General features: G+C 41.6%; 1 protein-coding gene across 1 annotated transcript; it reads right to left on the bottom strand.

The window, feature by feature from the left end:
* Positions 1-3,859: 3,859 nt before the first annotated feature.
* Positions 3,860-19,342, bottom strand: LOC144600370 (transmembrane protein 47-like). The gene is made up of 3 exons (XM_078411943.1): positions 19,030-19,342; positions 7,101-7,241; positions 3,860-5,575 (listed from the first exon to the last, which is right to left on the bottom strand). Exons 1-3 carry the CDS (start codon positions 19,223-19,225, stop codon positions 5,394-5,396), a joined length of 519 nt encoding a protein of 172 aa, XP_078268069.1. The 5' UTR covers positions 19,226-19,342; the 3' UTR covers positions 3,860-5,393.
* Between the last annotated feature and the right edge of the window lie 592 nt (positions 19,343-19,934).

The raw sequence follows: 19,934 nt of genomic DNA, 5'->3' as shown, positions 1-19,934 counted from the left end.
CAAGGCATTGAGTTGTACAACATAGAAACAGGCCCCACAGTCTGCCATGTCCAAGCCAACCTTTTATGCCCACATCAACCAATCCCATTTGCCTGTACTTGGTCAATATTCTATATCTTGCTTATTTAAGTCCCTGTGTTTAAGTCTGACTGTATTCAATTCTAATATCTCTTCTGGCAATGGGTTCTAGACAAATCACTTGATCATTGACTTCTCGAAACGCATTCAGTCTTGTTGGACTCATTTTTGGACATAATACAGAAATAGGAGGAAGAAACGGAAACTGGATTCATACATCTATGAAGATTTTTTTGTTTAAAATTAGGTCCTCCAAACCCAAAGAAAGCAGAGAAATTACCCCAGTTAAAAATAAAGATACTGTTCTTCACTAGCTTTAGATTGCAACAATGTTTAGGAAATATTATGAGCTAATCCCAATTTGTTGGCTCTGGGCTGTACTATCAAAATCCTTTGTTAAATAATTCCTAAAGTAATGTATAAATTGCCAGATTATGTTTAAAGCTCCCGTCTGATCAGGGAGAGTGAGGAGGTTATAGATAGGAGTTACAGGGAGGTGGTCACTCCTAGACCACGGGAGGTAGACAAGTGGGTCACTGTTAGGGGGGGCAAGGAACAGAGGCAGGGACTAGGGAGTACCCCGGTGGCTGTACCCCTTGGAAATAAGTACTCCTGTTTAAGTACTGTTGGGGGGGACAGCCTACCTGGGGGCAACGACGGTGCCCGGGCCTCTGGCAAGGAGTCCGGCCCTGTTGCTCAGAAGGGTAGGGAAAGGAAGAGGAGAGCAGTAGTAATAGGGGACTCTATAGTGAGGGGGTCAGATAGGCGTTTCTGTGGACGCAGTCGGGAGACCCGGATGGTGGTTTGCCTCCCTGGTGCCGGTGTCCGGGATGTGTCTGAGCGTGTCCAGGATATCCTGAAAGGGGAGGGAGAGGAGCCAGAGGTCGTGGTACATATAGGTACCAACAATATAGGTAGGATAAGGGAAGAGGTCCTGAAAAGAGAATTCAGGGGGCTAGGAAGAGAGTTAAAAAAAAGGACTTCCAAAGTAATAATCTCAGGCTTACTGCCTGTGCCACGCGATAGTGAGAATAGGAATGGAGTGAGGTGGAGGATAAATACGTGGCTGAGGAACTGGTGCAGGGAGCAGGGTTTCAAGTTTCTGGATCATTGGGACCTCTTCTGGGGGAAGTATGACCTGTACAAAAAGGACGGGTTGCATCTGAACCCGAGGGGAACCAATATCCTGGCGGGGAGATTTGCTAAAATAACTGCGGAGACTTTAAACTAGTACGGTTGGGGGGAGGGACTCAAACACAGATAGCTAATAGGCAGTGTGTGAGGCAGGAGGCAGAAAAGGGAAACACTCAGACCCAATATGTAGGAGAGAAAGAAGGGAAAAGAAATAAACTGAGAATAAGAAATGATGGGTCCCTTAAATGTGTATATTTTAATGCTAGGAGCATTGTAAGAAAGGTGGATGAGCTTAGAGCCTGGATTGACATCTGGAAGTATGATGTTGTGGCGATCAGTGAAACATGGTTGCAGGAGGGTTGCGATTGGCAATTAAATATTCCAGGATTTCATTGTTTCAGATGTGATAGAATCGGAGGGGCAAGAGGTGGGGGTGTTGCATTGCTTGTCAGGGAGGATATCACAGCAGTGCTTTGGCAGGACAGACTAGAAGGCTCGATTAAGGAGGCTGTTTGGGTGGAACTCAGAAATGAGAAAGGTTTAGCAACACTTATAGGGGTGTATTATAGACCGCCAAATAGGGAACGAGAATTGGAAGAGCAAATATGTAAGGAGATAGCAGATATTAGTAGTAAGCACAGAGTGGTGATTGTGGGTGATTTCAATTTTCCGTATATAGACTGGGAATCACATTCTGTTAAAGGGCTGGATGGTTTGGAGTTTGTAAAATGTGTGCAGGATAGTTTTTTTGCAGCAATACGTAGAGGTGCCCACCAGAGAAGGGGCAGTGTTGGACCTCCTGTTAGGAAATGAGATGGGTCAGGTGACGGAGGTATGTGTTGAGGAGCACTTTGGGTCTAGTGATCATAATGCCATTAGTTTCAATATCATTATGGAGAAGGTCAAATCTGGACCAAGGGTTGAGATTTTGGATTGGAGAAAGGCTAATTTTGAGGAGATGAGAAAGGATTTAAAAGGAGTGAAATGGAAATTGTTGTTTTATGAAAAGGATATAATAGAGAAATGGAGGATATTTAAAGGTGAAATTTTGAGAGTACAGAGTCTTTATGTCCCTGTTCGGTGGAAAGGAAAGAATAATAATTTGAAAGAGCCGTGGTTTTCCAGGGAAATTGGACACTTGGTTCGGAAAAAGAGGGAGATATACAATAAATATAAGCGGCAGGGAGTAAATGAGGTTCTTGAGGAATATAAAGAATGTAAAAGGAATCTTAAAAAGGAAATTAGAAAAGCGAAAAAAAGATATGAGGCTGCTTTGGCAAGTAATGTAAAAGTAAACCCCAAGGGGTTCTACAGATATGTCAATAGCAAAAGGATAGTGAGGGATAAAATTGGTCCATTAGAGAGTCAGAGTGGACAGCTATGTGCTGAGCCGGAAGAAATGGGGGAGATATTAAACAATTTCTTTTCTTCGGTATTTACCGAGGAGAAGGATATTGAATTATGTGAGGTAAGCGAAACAAGTAGAGTAGTGATGGAAATTAGGATGATTAAAGAAGAGGAGGTACGGACACTTTTGAAGAATATAAAAGTGGATAAGTCTCCAGGTCCTGATAGGATATTCCCTAGGACATTGAGGGAAGTTAGTGCAGAAATAGCAGGGGCTATGACGGAAATATTTCAAACGTCATTAGAAATAGGGATGGTGCCGGAAGATTGGCGCATTGCGCATGTTGTGCCTTTGTTTAAAAAAGGTTCTAAAAGTAAACCTAGCAATTATAGACCTATTAGTTTGACGTCTGTGGTGGGAAAATTAATGGAAAAGATACTTAGGGACAATATATATAATTATTTGGATAATCAAGGCCTGATTAGAAACAGTCAACATGGATTTGTGCCTGGAAGGTCATGTTTGACTAATCTTCTTGAATTTTTTGAAGAGGTTACCAGGGAAATTGATAAGGGCAAGGCTGTGGATGTTGTCTATATGGACTTCAGTAAGGCATTTGACAAGGTTCCACATGGAAGGTTGATTAAGAAGGTTAAATCGTTGGGTATTAATAGTGAGGTTGCAAGATGGATTCAACAATGGCTGAATGGGAGATACCAGAGGGTAACGGTTGACAATTGTATGTCAGGTTGGAGGCCAGTGTCTAGTGGAGTGCCCCAAGGATCTGTGTTGGGTCCACTGTTGTTTGTCATTTACATTAATGATCTGGATGATGGTGTGGCAAATTGGATTAGTAAATATGCAGATGATACTAAGATAGGTGGAGTAGTTGATAGTGAGGTAGATTTTCAAAGTCTACAGAGAGACTTGGGCCTTTTGGAAGGGTGGGCTGAAAGATGGCAGATGGAGTTTAATGCTGATAAGTGTGAGGTGCTGCATTTTGGTAGGACAAATCAAAATAGGACGTACAGGGTAAATGGTAGGGAATTGAGGAATGCAGTGGAACAGAGGGATCTGGGAATAACTGTGCATTGTTCCCTGAAGGTGGAATCTCATGTGGATAGGGTGGTGAAGAAGGCGTTTGGTATGCTTGCCTTTATAAATCAGAGCATCGAGTATAGAAGTTGGGATGTAATGTTGAAATTGTACAGGGCATTGGTGAGGCCGAATCTGGAGTATGGTGTGCAGTTCTGGTCGCCAAATTATAGGAAGGATGTCGACAAAATGGAGAGGGTACAGAGGAGATTTACTAGAATGTTGCCTGGGTTTCAGCACTTAGGCTACAGAGAGAGGTTGAACAGGTTGGGTCTTTATTCTTTGGAGCGTAGAAGGTTGAGGGGGGACTTGATAGAGGTTTTTTAAATTATGAGAGGGATGGACATGGGTAGGCTTTTCCCTTTGAGAGTGGGGAAGATTCCAACAAGGGGACATAGCTTCAGAATTGAGGGACAAAGGTTTAGGGGTAACATGAGGGGGAACTTCTTTACTCAGAGGGTTGTGGCTGTATGGAATGGGCTTCCGGTGGAAGTGGTGGAGGCTGGCTCGATTTTATTATTTAAGAGTAAATTGGATAGGTATATGGATAGGAGGGGATTGGAGGGTTATGGTCTGAGTGCAGGTAGATGAGACTAGGTCAGGGAGAATGGTCGGCGTGGACTGGTAGGGCCGGACAGGCCTGTTTCCATGCTGTAGTTGTTATATGTTATATGTTATATTTTTGTGGGGAACAATTTAATGTAGACAATGATGAGTGCTGATTATGTCGATTAATATTAAATATTTAACCCGGTTCAGACATCGATAAAGATTTCTTCATCCCAGAAGTGAAGGTTTATCAGTAATTTTTTGCTCTACCAAGTGCAAAATGTGAAACTGAAAGTCTGTATATCAAATTGTATATGTTAATGCTGCCATCATCTTTCTTCCCTCTACCCCTTCCCATCCCAATTTCAACAAAAGTCTTTGTTTCACCATGGGGAGAGCTTATAATTAATCCTTGAATGAATGTTGCCATTTTCATAATCCACACAAATGATCTAAGAACATCAGTGAAGTTCAACTGAAAGGTTCAGCCACGAATATTTAAAACATGGGGTCCATGCTATTCTTAGAATAATAGCATGATCTGCAGTACTCCGGGGTCACAATACATTTATGTACGACAACCACAAATTATGTTTCTCTTGAGTTGGCAGCTGCTAGTGTTCAGAATGCTTAGAATAGACATGGCCGCTTGGCTACAATACTTCTTATTTTGCATTAATAAGCTTACCACAAGCAAAGCCAATATGGAGTAGGCCTACTATTTATTATGTCAAAATAATAAAACAATTAGACACAAAGTAGTAAAACAAAGGCCAAAACAACACATTGAAAGCAGAAAGAAATTAATAGCCTAAGTTCTGGAATAGTGCATTTAACTAATGATAAGCAATCATTGCGCGATGGAATACTGCTTCAGTGAGATACAATGTGCACATAATAAAGGCTAATTATTTCTTCCTGGAATTAGCTGAACCTAAAAGCAAACTATGTAAAGATTGCACAAGATAGTTGTGTCACTCCTCATGATTTGAACTTTTCTTTCTTCCTTGGACCTTCCGTTATTCTCAAAAGCTGCTCTTGCTGAAGAATTAGTTCTAGGAATGTCTGATGTCCATTGTGATCTTGCGCAACATTTATTCTCAAATTAATATTTTCTAACTGATCTTTCAACAGCAAAACTTCATTTTGCCATTAAATCTTATAATTATTAATTCAGCTGGTGCAGAAACTAATAATACTCTTCCTCGTAAGTGTCTGTATTCAGACAATAGAGTATGGCTGCTCCAAGCATGAAGATAGTACCACCCCAGGCAATACCATAGCCCCAGTTGAACTCATGATATGTCCTCAGTGTATTGGCATCAATGAACTTGATGGGATATAAAATCAGGGCACAAACCTGCAAAACAACTAAAAGACAAATATTGATCAACAACAGACTAAGAATGAAAGGTAGGAGACATTGCACAATACTATTCCCTGTGTAGCAAACAAAATTTTCGAGCAAGAATTTTTTTTTGCCAGTTATTACAAGTTAGGAAATAATTTCAATCTGGTAAGTGCAGGTTACCTTTCAAAGCATTGCTCTGTCCACTTTAGAGAGATTTGTTTTTCTGTTTCCAACCTTCTCTAATGCTCCACTCTAATTATAAATATTGGATTGAAACTATTCATTTTTATAACTGTTCTCTCCTAACTTACCATACCTCCCCAGGGCATCCACCTGTCAATTCTAAAGCCTTGGGCTAGAGCAATCTGTCGATTATCACAGGGCTGAGTCTGGCAAGGAGATGTTCTTTACAGCGACATATTTCTGAGTGCAGAGAAGTTATTTGGATGGGGATTTAAGAACAAATGTCTACATTAAGAATGAGACAGTCATCAATTAAAAAAATATACTACAAGAGTTATTCAATATAATGCAGATCTATTTGTTGAATCCTAGCCTTTACTACAGTGACATTTGCTTTTAAGTCAAGTCAAGTCAATTTTATTTGTATAGCACATTTAAAAACAACCCACGTTGACCAAAGTGCTGCACATCTGATTAAGACCAGGCTTTAATTCTGAAGCTTGCACTTAACATACTGATCTCACATCCTAATATGCATTATGCTTATTATCAATCAAGCGGTTGATATTGAATGCGGGCTTGTGCAGCAGTATGCAGAAAAACCAATTCCTGCTCTTAAAAAAATAATTTTGAAAAATTCATATCCCTTTTCCAATCAGACAAACTAACTGCACTATAATCAACTTTTTGTGTGCTGGCTTCCCCAGATTGGATGGTGTGAACATTTGGTTGGTAATCATCACTCTCAGTTTCAGTGTTAAATAGCGAAAAACATTTGTTTGTAAGCCAAATGTTAATTGAAATTCCCCAGTGTTTTTGCAACCAAAGTGCAATGTCCAAATATGGTAAAGTCATTCAAGAAGAAAAATTGAAGCACCGATGGAATGCACGGGTGGGAGGAGGAGAAAGAAACGGTTTGAATTCCCTCGTTTGATCATTGGAAAGGAACTCATGATGGTTATACATGAATTTTAAATCAGTTGGGTTTATATATGACATATAATGCAGCTCATCAACAGAAAACTGCCCAGAAACTCATTTCTAAATTTCTTCCGATAGAAAAAAAATAACAGCTTCTTCTAATAACAGCTTATCAGATGTTGTGTGATTCCTCACCATTTAGAAATCATTTATGTTTATATTACATGCATGACTATTCTCAAGAATAGTTAACCTCCCGAAAACTGTCCCAGAAACTTGTTTCTGACTGGATAGGAGAAAACAAAAGACCTTTTTCTAAAAAAAACTCTTACCCCAGAATAATTGTAAATTTCCAACAATGATTGAACTGCTATTCTCACTATATGAGTAGCGATCAAGACACATTACATTTTCTCCTGTAAACATTGCACACCCACTCACCTGAAATGAATAGCATAACAGAAATTGTCCTGTAACAGCGTTTGTGAGCACCCTTGCAAAGTGAGATCACAGCGAAGAGGAATGCAATGAGAGTGATAGATCCCCCGGCAAGTAGTAGCACCAGTGTAGCGATTTGCCAGTCTAGAGGAAGAAACAAGAAAGTAATAAAAACAGATAATCTGAAGAAGCAGTTTTATTTCGGAGCTAAAAGAATTGGGCTGGGGGTTGGTGTTGGGTGAGTAGTCTGCAGACCTACTTCAGCATACCAGAAAATGCGCTGTGGAACAAGATTAGAATGCCTACCATGTTTAACAATACTCTATAAAAATATAATGAGCACAGGAGACATTTTACAATTGATTTATCTCTCGCATGGATGACCAAATCAGGATAATTAGGTTGAAGTTATTAATCTTATTTTCCAGCAAAGTGGTGGTCATCTCAAGGGCCACAATATTATTGATATTGCAACTGCTCAGCCCTGGATGTGAAAACCATTGAATGTCCTGCCTTCTTGTCTGACTAAAAATCATATTGTTCCCCCAGCGAGCAATAACTGGACATCGTGACTTATCATTAAAAATATAATTGAACTCTGTTTTTTGAATACACTATTAAATAGCCAACATTTCCTAACAAGCAAATTTTGATGGGAGGCTTTGTGCACATTCATGAACCTTTTTCTCAGTCCACTTGGTAACCACTTGCTATGATACATGATCACATTGAACAATGTGGTCTGCCCAAATGACTTGACCGACCGAGTGCAGTTATGGTCTCAATGATGGGAATGTTTTACTGAGAGAAGTTGTGGACGTCAGTTTGTTTATCTTTCCAGTGGATTTGGAGATGTTGTGGACTGTTGGTAGTATCTTTCCAGTCCCTTGAAATGCCTGCTTTAGATAGTCTAGGAGTGTGTAGGAGGACAGGGATCACCACTGCCTAATACAATAGACAATAGGTGCAGTAGGCCATTCGGCCCTTCGAGCCAGCACCACCATTCAATGTGATCATGGCTGATCATTCTCAATCAGTACCCCGTTCCTGCCTTCTCCCCATACCCCCTGACTCTGCTATCCATAAAAGCTCTATCTAGCTCTCTCTTGAAAGCATTCAGAGAGCTGGCCTCCACTGCCTTAAGAGGCAGAGAATTCCACAGATTTACAACTCTCTGACTGAAAAGGTTTTTCCTCATCTCTGTTCTAAATGGCCTACCCCTTATTTTTAAACTGTGGCCCCTGGTTCTGGACTCCCCCAACATTGGGAACATGTTTCCTGCCTCTAATGTGTCCAACCCCTTAATAATCTTATATGTTTCAATAAGATCCCCTCTCATCCTTCTAAATTCCAGTGTATACAAGCCTAGTCGCTCCAGTCTTTCAACATACGACAGTCCCGCCATTCCAGGAATTAACCTAGTAAACCTACGCTGCACGCCCTCAATAGCAAGAATATCCTTCCTCAAATTTGGAGACCAAAACTGCACACAGTACTCCAGGTGCAGTCTCACTAGGGCCCTGTACAACTGTAGAAGGACCTCTTTGCTCCTATACTCAACTCCTCTTGTTATGAAGACCAACATTCCATTGGCATTCTTCACTGCCTGCTGTACCTGCATGCTTCCTTTCCGTGACTGATGCACTAGGACACCCAGATCTCGTTGTACGTCCCCTTTTCTTAACTTGACACCATTCAGATAATAATCTGCCTTCCTATTGTTACCACCAAAGTGGATAACCTCACACTTATCCACATTAAACTGCATCTGCCATGCATCCGCCCACTCACACAACCTGTCCAAGTCACCCTGCAACCGCATGGCATCTTCCTCACAGTTCACACTACCACCGAGCTTTGTGTCATCTGCAAATTTGCTAATGTTACTTTTAATCCCTTCATCCAAGTCATTAATGTATTTTGTAAATAGCTGCGGTCCCAGCACCAAGCCTTGCGGTACCCCACTAGTCACTGCCTGCCGTTCTGAAAGGGACCCATTTATCCCCACTCTTTGCTTTCTGTCTGCCAACCAATTTTCTATCCATGTCAGTACCCTTCCCTCTCAATTTGTAGATTAAAACATCATATTATGATCACTGCCTCCTAATGGCTCTTTTACCTTGAGTTCCCTTCTCAAATCAGGTTCATTACACAACACTAAATCCAGAATTGCCTTCTCCCTGGTAGGCTCCAGTACAAGTTGTTCTAAGAATCCATCTCGGAGGCACTCCACAAACTCCCTTTCCTGGGGTCCAGTACCAACTTGATTTTCCCAGTCTACCTGCATGTTGAAATCTCCCATAACCACCGTAGCATTACATTTTCGACATGCCAATTTTAGCTCTCGATTCAACTTGCACCCTATGTCGAGGCTACTGTTTGGGGGCCTGTAGATAACTCCCATTAGGGTCTTTTTACCCTTACAATTTCTCATTTCTATCCATACTGATTCTACATCTCCTGGTTCTATGTCACCCCTTGCAAGGGAGTGAATATCATTCCTTACCAACAGAGCAACCCCACCCCCTCTGCCCACCTGTCTGTCTTTTCAATAGGGCGTATACCCCTGAATATTCAGTTCCCAGCCCTGGTCTTCTTGTAACCATGTTTCTGTAATTCCCACAACATTATACTTGCCAATGTCTAACTGAGCCTCAAGCTCATCCACTTTATTTTCTATACTTCGTGCATTTAAATACAACACTTTAACTTCGGTATTCACCTCCCCTCTCACGGTCATCATTGGCCCTGACCTGACTCTTATCCCATCTAGAACTTTCCTTCCCATTTATTCTAGAGTCCTTTGCAATTTTTCCTGTATTTGCTTCCCCTTTAACTCCATCTTCATATTCCCAATTTGTCAACCCCTCCCCCCCACTACTTAATTTAAACCCACACGTGTAACACTAGCAAACCTGCCTGCCAGAATGTTGGTTCCCCTGATGTTAAGGTGTAACCCGTCCCTTTTGTACAGGTCACCCCTACCCCAGAAGAGATCCCAGTGGTCTAGAAATCTACCTGCAAGGTCTCAGATTCATAGACAGTTTCTTCCCAGCTGTTATCAGGAAACTGAACCATCCTATCACCAACTAGACAGTGGTCCTGAGCTACCATCTGCCTCATTGGAAAACTTTGCACTATCTTAAACAGACTTATTTGGACTTTATCTTGCACTAAATGTTATAAAATTCCTATGCTGTGAAAAGAATAGCCAACTTCAAATCAGTTAATTATGGGCTAAAAACTGTCATGATTTTGGAAGTAGTTGTATTTTCCCTCCATCAGTGGAAGGACAGCCTATTTTCCCCATTCACATCCACACCCAACCCTCCGCAAAATGGAAATCTCTCCCAATTTGCTGTTGGAATCTGAGTGATCAATCTAACAAATATATATTTTTTAATGTACCAAGGAATTGCAAATGCTGGCTTACACCAAAGACGGACACAAAATGCATCCGAGTATGATAGGCAACATGTTTGGTAGGAACCCTTCTTCGGTGTGAAGTAGTTCCGTCCCAAAACAGTGGCAACGTTGGGATGCTGCCTGACCTGCTGAGTTACTCCCGTAAATTGTATCTTTCTGAAATACAAATGTTTATTAATTACCTTCCTAAACTTAGAGATCTTAAATAAAGTGCAGACTTAAATTCAAATTCATAAAAGAAAATATATGAACATATTTTAGGAGTGCAACTTCAATTTTCCAGCATGCGTCCAAAACTATCACACTGCTCTTTTCTCACTGTGACATGACATATTTCAGAAATATAAGCATCATAACAATGATGTTGTACTGTTAAATCCTGCATAGGTATTTGAATGCAAACAAAATTCATAGGTTTATGTATGTAAACTTTCACAGTGATTGTGCAGTTGAACTACAGCAGAATTAAACACACACACAGAAACAGATGCAATCACAGGTCCTGTGGTTTCCACAACAGCTGCTACTTTGGGGGTGTTAAGAATTTACAGTTGTTTGGAATTGAAGTGCAGGGCACCATGGAAACGACTTAGCTATTAGCACACTCTTAAGGCTAACCAAACACGCCCTCCATAATGTTTGGGTCAAAGACCCATCATTTATTTATTTGCCTCTGTACTCCATAATTTGTGCTTTGTAATAGAAAAAAATCACATGTGGTTAAAGTGCACATTGTCAGATTTTAATAAAGGCCATTTTTATACATTTTGGTTTTACCATGTAGAAATTACAGCAGTGTTTATACATAATCCCCCCATTTCAGGGCACCATAATGTTTGGGACAAAGCAATGTCATGTAAATGAAAGTCATCATGTTTAGTATTTTGTTGCATATCCTTTGCATGCAATGACTGCTTGAAGTCTGCGATTCATGGACATCACCAAATGCTGGGTGTCTTCTCTGGTGATGCTCTGCTAGGCCTGTATTGCAGCCATCTTTAGCTTATGCTTGTTTTGGGGGCTAGTCCCCTTCAGTTTTTTCTTCAGCATATAAAAGGCATGCTCAATTGGGTTCAGATCGGGTGAATGGCCACTCGAGAATTGACCATTTTTTAGCTTTGAAAAACTCCTTAGTTGCTTTAGCAATATGTTTGGGGTCATTGTCTTCCTGTAGAATGAACTGCCAGCCAATGAGTTTTGAGGCATTTGTTTGAACTTGAGCAAATAGGATGTATCTATACACTTCAGAATTCATTATGCTCCTACCATCAGCAGTTGTATCATCAATGAAGATAAGTGAGCCAGTACCATCAGCAGCCATACATGCCCAGGTCATAACACCCCCACCACCGTGTTTCACAGATGAGGTGGTATGCTTTGGATCTTGGGCAGTTCCTTCCCTCCTCCATACTTTGCTCTTGCCATCACTCTGATATGTTAATCTTCGTCTCATCTGTCCACAAGACCCTTTTCCAGAACTGTGGTCGCTGTTTTAAGTACCTGGCAAACTGTAACCTGGCCATCCTATTTTTACAGTTAACCAGTGGTTTACATCTTGCAGTTTAGCCTCTGTAATTCTGTTCATGAAGTCTTCTGCGGACAGTGGTCATTGACAAATGACTCCTGAAGAGTGTTTCTGATCTGTCAGACAGGTGTTTGGGGATTTTTCATTATTATAGCGAATTTTTCTATCAGCTGTGGAGGCTTCCTTGGCCTGCCAGTCCCTTTGCGATTAGTAAGCTCACTAGTGCGCTCTTTCTTCTTAATGATGTTCCAAATAGTTGATTTTGGTAAGCCTATGGTTTGGCTGATGTCTCTAACAGTTTTATTCTTGTTTCTCAGTCTCATAATGGCTTTTTTGACTTTCATTGGCACAACTTTGGTCGACATGTTGATAAACAGCAAGAAAAGTTTCCAAAGGTGATGGAAAGACTGGAGGAAAGAGTCGGGGCTGAGAGCTCTCTTATACCTGCATTAAGGAGGCATTTAAACACACCTGAGCAATTACAAACACCTGTGAAGCCATGTGTTCCAAACATTATGGTGCCCTGAAATGGGGGGGATTATGTATAAACACAGCTGTAATTTTTACATGGTGAAACCAAAATGTATAAAAATACCCTTTAATAAAATCTGACAATGTGCACTTTAACCACATGTGACTTTTTCTATTACAAATCTCAAATTGTGGAATACAGAGGCAAATAAATAAATGATGGGTCTTTGTCCCAAACATTATGGAGGGCACTGTAATTCAATCCAAGTGATGGCAAAGCTGCAGCAGCTGCCTACACTGTCCAACTATCCTTCTACCCACCTTACACTGTGGAGATAACAGATAGGTTGCCATTCAGTATTCACCACATTCCTTAGGAAGGAGAAAAAACTGCTGCTATGTAACCTCTGGTTGAGAATATGTTGATTCATAGATCATAGATTTATAGAACTAAACAACATTGAAAGAGGCTGTTTGGCCCCAATTCATCCATGCCAACCTAGATTATATTCTACAGAACTATTTGCCTGCATTTTGCCCATATCCCTTTTTTAGAAGAGGATAAACTATTCCTATCCAATGTATTTGCCAAATGCCTTTTAAATGTTGTAATTATATCTGCCTTTGCCACCTCCACTGGCAGCTCAACCATATACCTACCGTTGTCTGTGTGCAAAATTTGCCCTTCTGATCTTTTATTAATTTTTCCCCTCATACCTTAGACCCATGGCCTCTAGTTTTTGAATCCCCTACTTTGGGAAAAAGACTGTCTGTTTATCCCTCTCATAATGTTATAAACCTTTATCATGTCACATCTCTGCCTCTTTTGCTCCAGAGAAAACAGTCCTAGCCTTTCCAGTCTCTCCTTATCTTTCAAACCCTCCAGTTCAGACAATATTCCTGTGAATCTTTTCTGCACCCTCTCTAGCTTAATCATATCATTTCTATAGAGAGGCAATCAAAGTTCCACACAATGCTCCAACTGCAGCTTTCACCCATATCGATTATACCTTCACCAGTCCTTGACTAAGTCAACAAAAGGAACTTGATTTGATGCTTTATCTGACCAACTTTAATTCCAATGGAAACAATTCCTTACAGTGTGTCAGGTCCATTAGGAATGCGAGGAGGACATTCAGGTCCCTGAACCATTCAGGCCATTCTATTCTAGTTGTTTTAGAAATCAGAGACCAAGATCAGCATCTGTTTGTCATTCAGTGCTAATTTGTACCTTAGCTTCATTTACCCATCTTCCACCCAGTAGTAAAGTAGGAATAGAAGAGATCAAATAATCCCTTGTTCCATCACTAAATTAGATCACTGCAGATTTGTTGCTTGATTTTATGTAGCTGTTGATACCCTTATCCAACAAACATCTATTGATCTTAATCTTGAAAAATTTAGCACTTTTTGTGAAAAAGTATTAACTAATATCACTCCTATATCATCTGGCATTAATTTTAAGATTATGTTTTCTAGTCTGGGTTGCCTCATAAAGGAATTCATGTTTCTGTATCCACCTTATCAAATCTCTTTATCAATTTTAAATGCCTCAAAACATTTGATCATTCTCACGGGAATACAAAACAAGGTTTATGATTATAATGGCAACCTGAGCCATATTTATGTTGTGAGATTGAATTCTACACAAGTGAGCATTTTGTTCTGGCCACGAACCTTCTCCTTTATCAAATACACATGGCTTGTGGTCTATCCCAAATGCACTTGCAGAATCACAATCACAATCATACTTTATCAGCCAAGTATGTTTTGCAACATACGAGGAATTTCATTTGCCATACAGTCATAACAATAAAAAGCAAAATAGATTTTAACATGAATATCCATTCAGAATGAAATAAAAGAAGTCTATTGGCAACCTAAAACATTCCAACTTTGGACATTCTGGCTATTTCTCCCCTCTGTAATCCAGAAACAGGACACCATGCCAAAACTATTCCCTCAAATAATATCCTATGGTATAGACATTGTCAGAGAACTGTCAGACTGGCTATAATATTTGAAAAGAGCCTTTTTTTTAATTAATCATTGATGCATAGCAATATCTCCTCTGAGGATCTGCCTTCACTCAATAGTTTTTCCCTTCAAATCAATACAAGACAATTAATTTTGATCAGCTTAACAGTTCCCTGCCACACACACACCAGGAAACTCACAAATTTGGTTTCAGATTAATGCTAACACATATCTGGGATGACAGTGGCAAGGGAGTTAAATTGATATTAGTGCTCATGAGTAGGGAGAGGAATTGAAGAAAAGCATACTGCAGAGTCCAAGTCCTTATTGTCATGTAATGATCCTGCCAGATGTGCATGACTAGTGGATAAGGGCAGAATTGACCAGCTACAATGCTCCGAGGATTTGAGTTTGAGTTTAGTTTATTGTCACGTGTACCGAGGTACAGTGAAAAGCTTTTGTTGCTGCTAACCAGTCAATGGAGAAACAATACTTGATTACAATCGCGCCATTCAGTGTGCAGATACATTTAGAGTTTTGGAGATACAGCGTGGAAACAGACCCTTCGGCCCACCGAGTCCATGCCGGCAAGCGATCCCCAAACATTAACAACATCCTACAGGCACTGGGGACAATTTACATTTATACCAAGCCAATTAACCTATAAACCTGTACATCTTTGGAGTGTGGGAGGAAACCGAAGATCTTAGAAAAACCCCACGTGGTCACAGGGAGAACATACAAACTTCATAGAGACAGCACCCTTGGTCAGGATCAAACCTGGGTCTTTGGCACTGCAAGCTCTGTAAGGCAGCAACTCGACCGCTGCATGATAAAGGGAATAATGTGAATAACATTTAGTGCAAGATAAAATCCAGTAAAGTTCAATCAAAGATAGTCTGAGGGTCTCCAATGAGATAGTAGTTCAGGACTGCTCTCTCAGAGGTAGGGGGGAGAAGAGCGAGTGGCCAGGGTAAACTCATCCTTGATTATACTGGTGGCCTTGCCGAGGCAGCATGAGGTATAAATGGAGCCAGTGGAAAGGACGTTGGTTTGTGAAATGATCTGGGCTACGTCCGCAATTCTCTGCAATTTCTTGCAGTCTTGGATGGAGCAGTTCCCAAACCATGCTGTGATGCATCCCAATAAAGTGACTTCACCAGTACTTTGGAGATTCAAGGAACTTTTCAACAAATTGAGAACATTCAGCCCATTATTTCAATGCTGGCTAAATATAAAACTAATCTTAATTCCCAGCTTTCAACCTACAACCTTTCAGATTATGACACACTGTGTACCCTTTAAGATACTTTTCAAAAGTGAAAACTATTTTTGCCTCCACTGACCTCTCAGAGAGAGACACACCCACCTCTCAGTAAAGCTACCGTACACAGATTCTATTATTTAACTCATCATTCAGAGGAGGCATTATTGGGAGTAGACACAAAAAGCTGGAATAACAGCAGGTTAGGCAGCATCTCTGGAGAGAAGGAATGGGTGACGTTTCGGGTTGAGACCCTTCTTCAGACTGATGTCAAGGGAAGGGGTGGGACAAAGATAGAATGTAGTTGAAGACATAAAGACTAGTGGGAGAACTAGGAAGGGGAAGGGGATAGAGAGGGAAAGCAGGGACTATCTGGTTAAAGAAGTCAATGTTCATACCGCTTGGGTGTAAAATACCCAAGCGAAATATGAGGTACTGTTCCTCCAATTTGCGCTGGGCCTCACTCTGACAATGGAGGAGGCCCAGGACAGAAAGGTCAAATTGGGAATGGGAAGGGGAGTTGATGTGCTGAGCCACTGGGAAGTCAGGTAGGTTACGACAGACTGAGCGGAGGTGTTCAGTGAAACGATTATCGAGCCTGCGCTTGGTCTCGCCGATGTAGAGAAGTTGACACCTGGAACAGCGGATATGACCTTTCTGTTCTGGGACACTTCAACTCCCCTCCCATTCCCAATCTGACCTTTCTGTCTCAATTGAGAGGGAAATTGAATTATTATTTTCCTATTGATGATCTTTCAAGAGATAAAAGATGCCTGCAGAAAGTTGGATGAAAGGCCTGCTGAATGTTTTGATGTCTTTGTTTTTATTTCATATTTCCAATGCATTCACATATATATGTATATATGTATCAGTGTCCACAGATACATATATACATGTGCACACACACACACACACACACACACACACAGATACATGTAAAAACAAATAATAATAATGTGAAAAGATAAAACCATTGTCCCCAAGTCTATGTAGTTCAGAGCTTATTTGGAGGATGTACTATTTAATAGCCTGGTGGCTGCAGGGAAGAAACCATTCCTGAACCTGGACTTACAGTTTTCAGGCTCCTTTACCTTCTTCCTGATGGCAGGGGTGAAATGAGTGTGTGGCTAAGGTGGTGTGGGTCTCTGATGATGCTGGCTGCCTTTTTGAGGCAGCGACTCCTGTAAATCCCTTTGAAAGTGGGCAGATTAGAACCTGTGATGGACTGGGCTGTGTTCACCACTTTATGCAGACGTCTGAAGGGTCTCGACCCAAAACATCACTCATTCCTTCTCTCCAGAGATGCTACCTGTCCCGCTGAGTTACTCCATCATTTTGTGTCTAAAGGGGGATTGTGATCGGTGTGTGTTTTGGAAGAACAGCACCTGATTATTTTGCTTGGGTAGCTTACAATACAAAAGGTATGAACGACGAATTCTCCAATTTCAATTAATACCCCCCACCTGCCTTCTCCCACCCTGTACAGACACCATCTGCAGTCAGGATCAAACCCGGGTCCCTGGTGTTCTAAGGCAGCTACTCTGCCGTTTCTACTCGCCAAAAAGTATGACTCCCAAGTGGGATTTATTTTGTTGCCTTCGCTAGAAGAACATATTTCTTCTATCATCTTCCCCCATCCCAGTCACTCTGCTCCTCTCCTCCATCTACTCATCTTCTATCACAGTGACTCCACTCCTCTCCTTCCCTTTGCTTTTCTCGACCCATAACCCTCTCTCTGTTTTTACATTTCACTCCTCCTCTTCGTTCCTTATTAGACACCCTTTTGTCTCTTTGGCACCTCTAGCCTTGTCAGGCGTTGCCCAACGCCCCCTCTCGTTTTCAGCTCCCCACCCCCTCCCCACTCCACTCAGTCCGAAGAAGAAATGTAAAAACAAATGGCAGCAGATACTGGTTTACAAAAAAAGGCACAAAGTGCTGGAGTACCTCAGCGGGACAGATAGCATCTCTGGGGAACAAATTGTCCGGGGATGCTGCCTGATCCGCCGAGTTACTCCAGCATATTGTATCTCAGTCTGAAGAAGAGCCATCTGTACATTAGCTCCACACAAAAAATCCCTCCACACATGCTGGATGAACTGCTGCGCTTTGTTTTTGTTTTTGCTCAATTAAACGTATGCGTTTTGATAGAATGGTAGGGTGAAGTAATGGTAACATACGTCTGTTGCTGTGGCGGAGCGAATCAAAGCAATTCAATGGCTCCAGTATATCACACATATGTCCCCTGTCACACATTGTATCTGGATCCAGAATTGTATGTTACTATTAACTTGCCAAATATATCTATTATCAGAATCAAATAAGCACTAAGAGGGCAATAAAGGACCATTGCTTCTAAAATTATTCTCTCATACCATATTTCCTTAGTTAGTTGCCAGTTGTTATTTCTTTCAAAGGCATGTTTCAAAACAGAAGGTCCCACTCCTATTAAATAGACACATTTACTGTGGACACAAAATGCTGGAGTAAAGGGTCTCGACCTGAAACGTCACCCATTCTTTACTCCAGTTTTTTTATGTCTACCTTCGATTTAAACCAGCATCTACAGTTCTTTCCTACACATTTACTGTGGAGTTTGTGCCTTTCTTACAAGGGGGTTATTGTATCGGCATTTCATTCTTCTCCCCTAAAATGATGTTTTAATTCAGTTTAACTTTCAGCATAAAGTTCCAACCAGTAAAACACAAAAAAAAGTTAGAGCGCTCAAGTTTTCTACTCGGCAAAAAGTATTGGACTCCCAAGCGGGATTTATTTTTGTTGCTTTTGCTCCCTGCTGACTCGCTCCACCGCCCCCTTCCCGTGTTATTCTCCACATTCTGTGCTCACCTCCCCCAAAACAAATCGCAGAATCTTTGCTGCACGAGTATTACCTAACAAAGAGCAACTCCTGCTCGTAATCCAACCCCGGACCGACTCTCTACACAAACAAACCCAACCAACTTTTAAGGAATGTTAAACATTAACTGGAAGATGGCTCAAAGCAACAATAATCAAGTCCTGGCACGAATCAATTCCCATGACAAATATTATTCTCAAAAGTTTCTTCAACCAAATCAGGCTTGACGGTGGGTTAGGGAAGGATTGCAGCGGGCGAGGGAAGATTCAATCGTTATCTGACAAAAGTAAACAAAAAGGGACTCGCTTCCGAGTTGACCTCAAACGTGTCTTCTCAATGCAATGTGGACATTGTGCAGCAATTGTAGCAAACGTTAAAGTCCGGCCGTGTGATGTGTTGATACGGTCGCTCCTACCTGTGTGCAGCACAGACTCGCAGTACCATCCAGCCATAGTTTGTTTGCAGTCATCCCAGAGGGAGAGCGAGGACCGCTGGGCAGTGACCCAGGCTGGACTCAGCAAAGAAACCACGTCCAGACTCAACGCCACGAAGACACAGATCAGGGCGATCAATTTAAACGGGCGAACGACGCGCACTTCATCCACAGCCATGATCCGCTACGAGTGCTCTCTTCGGCAGGAAGAGACGGACGGACGGACGCTCAGCTTCTCCTCCTCCAGCCCAGCCAACCGCAGGAGGCTGTCCTTCTGGAACTGATTAGTGGAGGCTTCTGCCCACAGAATCGTAATGCCTTCACTCACTGCCGAGTGCTCTGTTGATCACCCAGCACATTGGAATGACGCCGCATGCGGGTTTTCGGACTGCCTACACTCTATCACCGCCAAGGGCCTCTGGAAAGGCAATTAACGAGGAGAGCAGTTATTTTTTAAATTACTCATTTGATCTGCCGTGCCAGTGATCATAACTTATTTATTTCCATACAACCAAGTTTCATAGAATGATACAATGATTACAGCGAGGTAGAGGCCATTCGACCTGCTGAGTCTGTACTAGCTCTGTACTCCTGCCCTCTCCTCGAAGCTCGGAAAAGTTATCCACATAGTCTCGCCTGAGACGTGGGCTGCTGGTAACATGGCTGCTGAGTCTGGGTGAGCTGGGGATGCCATGGAAATTGGGGATACGATGATTGGCAAATGGGAAGAGTAGAGGTCAATGGGTAGAGGCCAACTTGGAGAATCCGCAGCTGGAGGCTGGGGAGAGAATAGAGTAGCGTGGAGAAGGAAGGGTAGGGAAATTAAATCGTAAGGAAAAGGATATGGGGTGAAAGAGGATGGAGCTGAGACGGAGTGAGGCGAAGGG

Source organism: Rhinoraja longicauda, chromosome 15 (genome assembly GCF_053455715.1).
Source record: "Rhinoraja longicauda isolate Sanriku21f chromosome 15, sRhiLon1.1, whole genome shotgun sequence".
Classification (NCBI taxonomy): domain Eukaryota; kingdom Metazoa; phylum Chordata; class Chondrichthyes; order Rajiformes; family Arhynchobatidae; genus Rhinoraja; species Rhinoraja longicauda.
The sequence above is the reverse complement of the archived record's forward strand: the minus strand, read 5'-3'. Positions and strand labels throughout refer to the sequence as shown.

Coding starts and splice junctions, on each gene's coding strand:
- LOC144600370 (XM_078411943.1), bottom strand. CDS start 19,225: ATGGCTGTGGATGAAGTGCGCGTCGTTCGCCCGTTTAAATTGATCGCC. Junction 7,242..19,029: donor CGAGTCTGTGCTGCACACAG/GTAGGAGCGACC, acceptor TTCTTCCTCTAG/ACTGGCAAATCGCTACACTG. Junction 5,576..7,100: donor TGTTATGCTATTCATTTCAG/GTGAGTGGGTGT, acceptor TTTGTCTTTTAG/TTGTTTTGCAGGTTTGTGCC.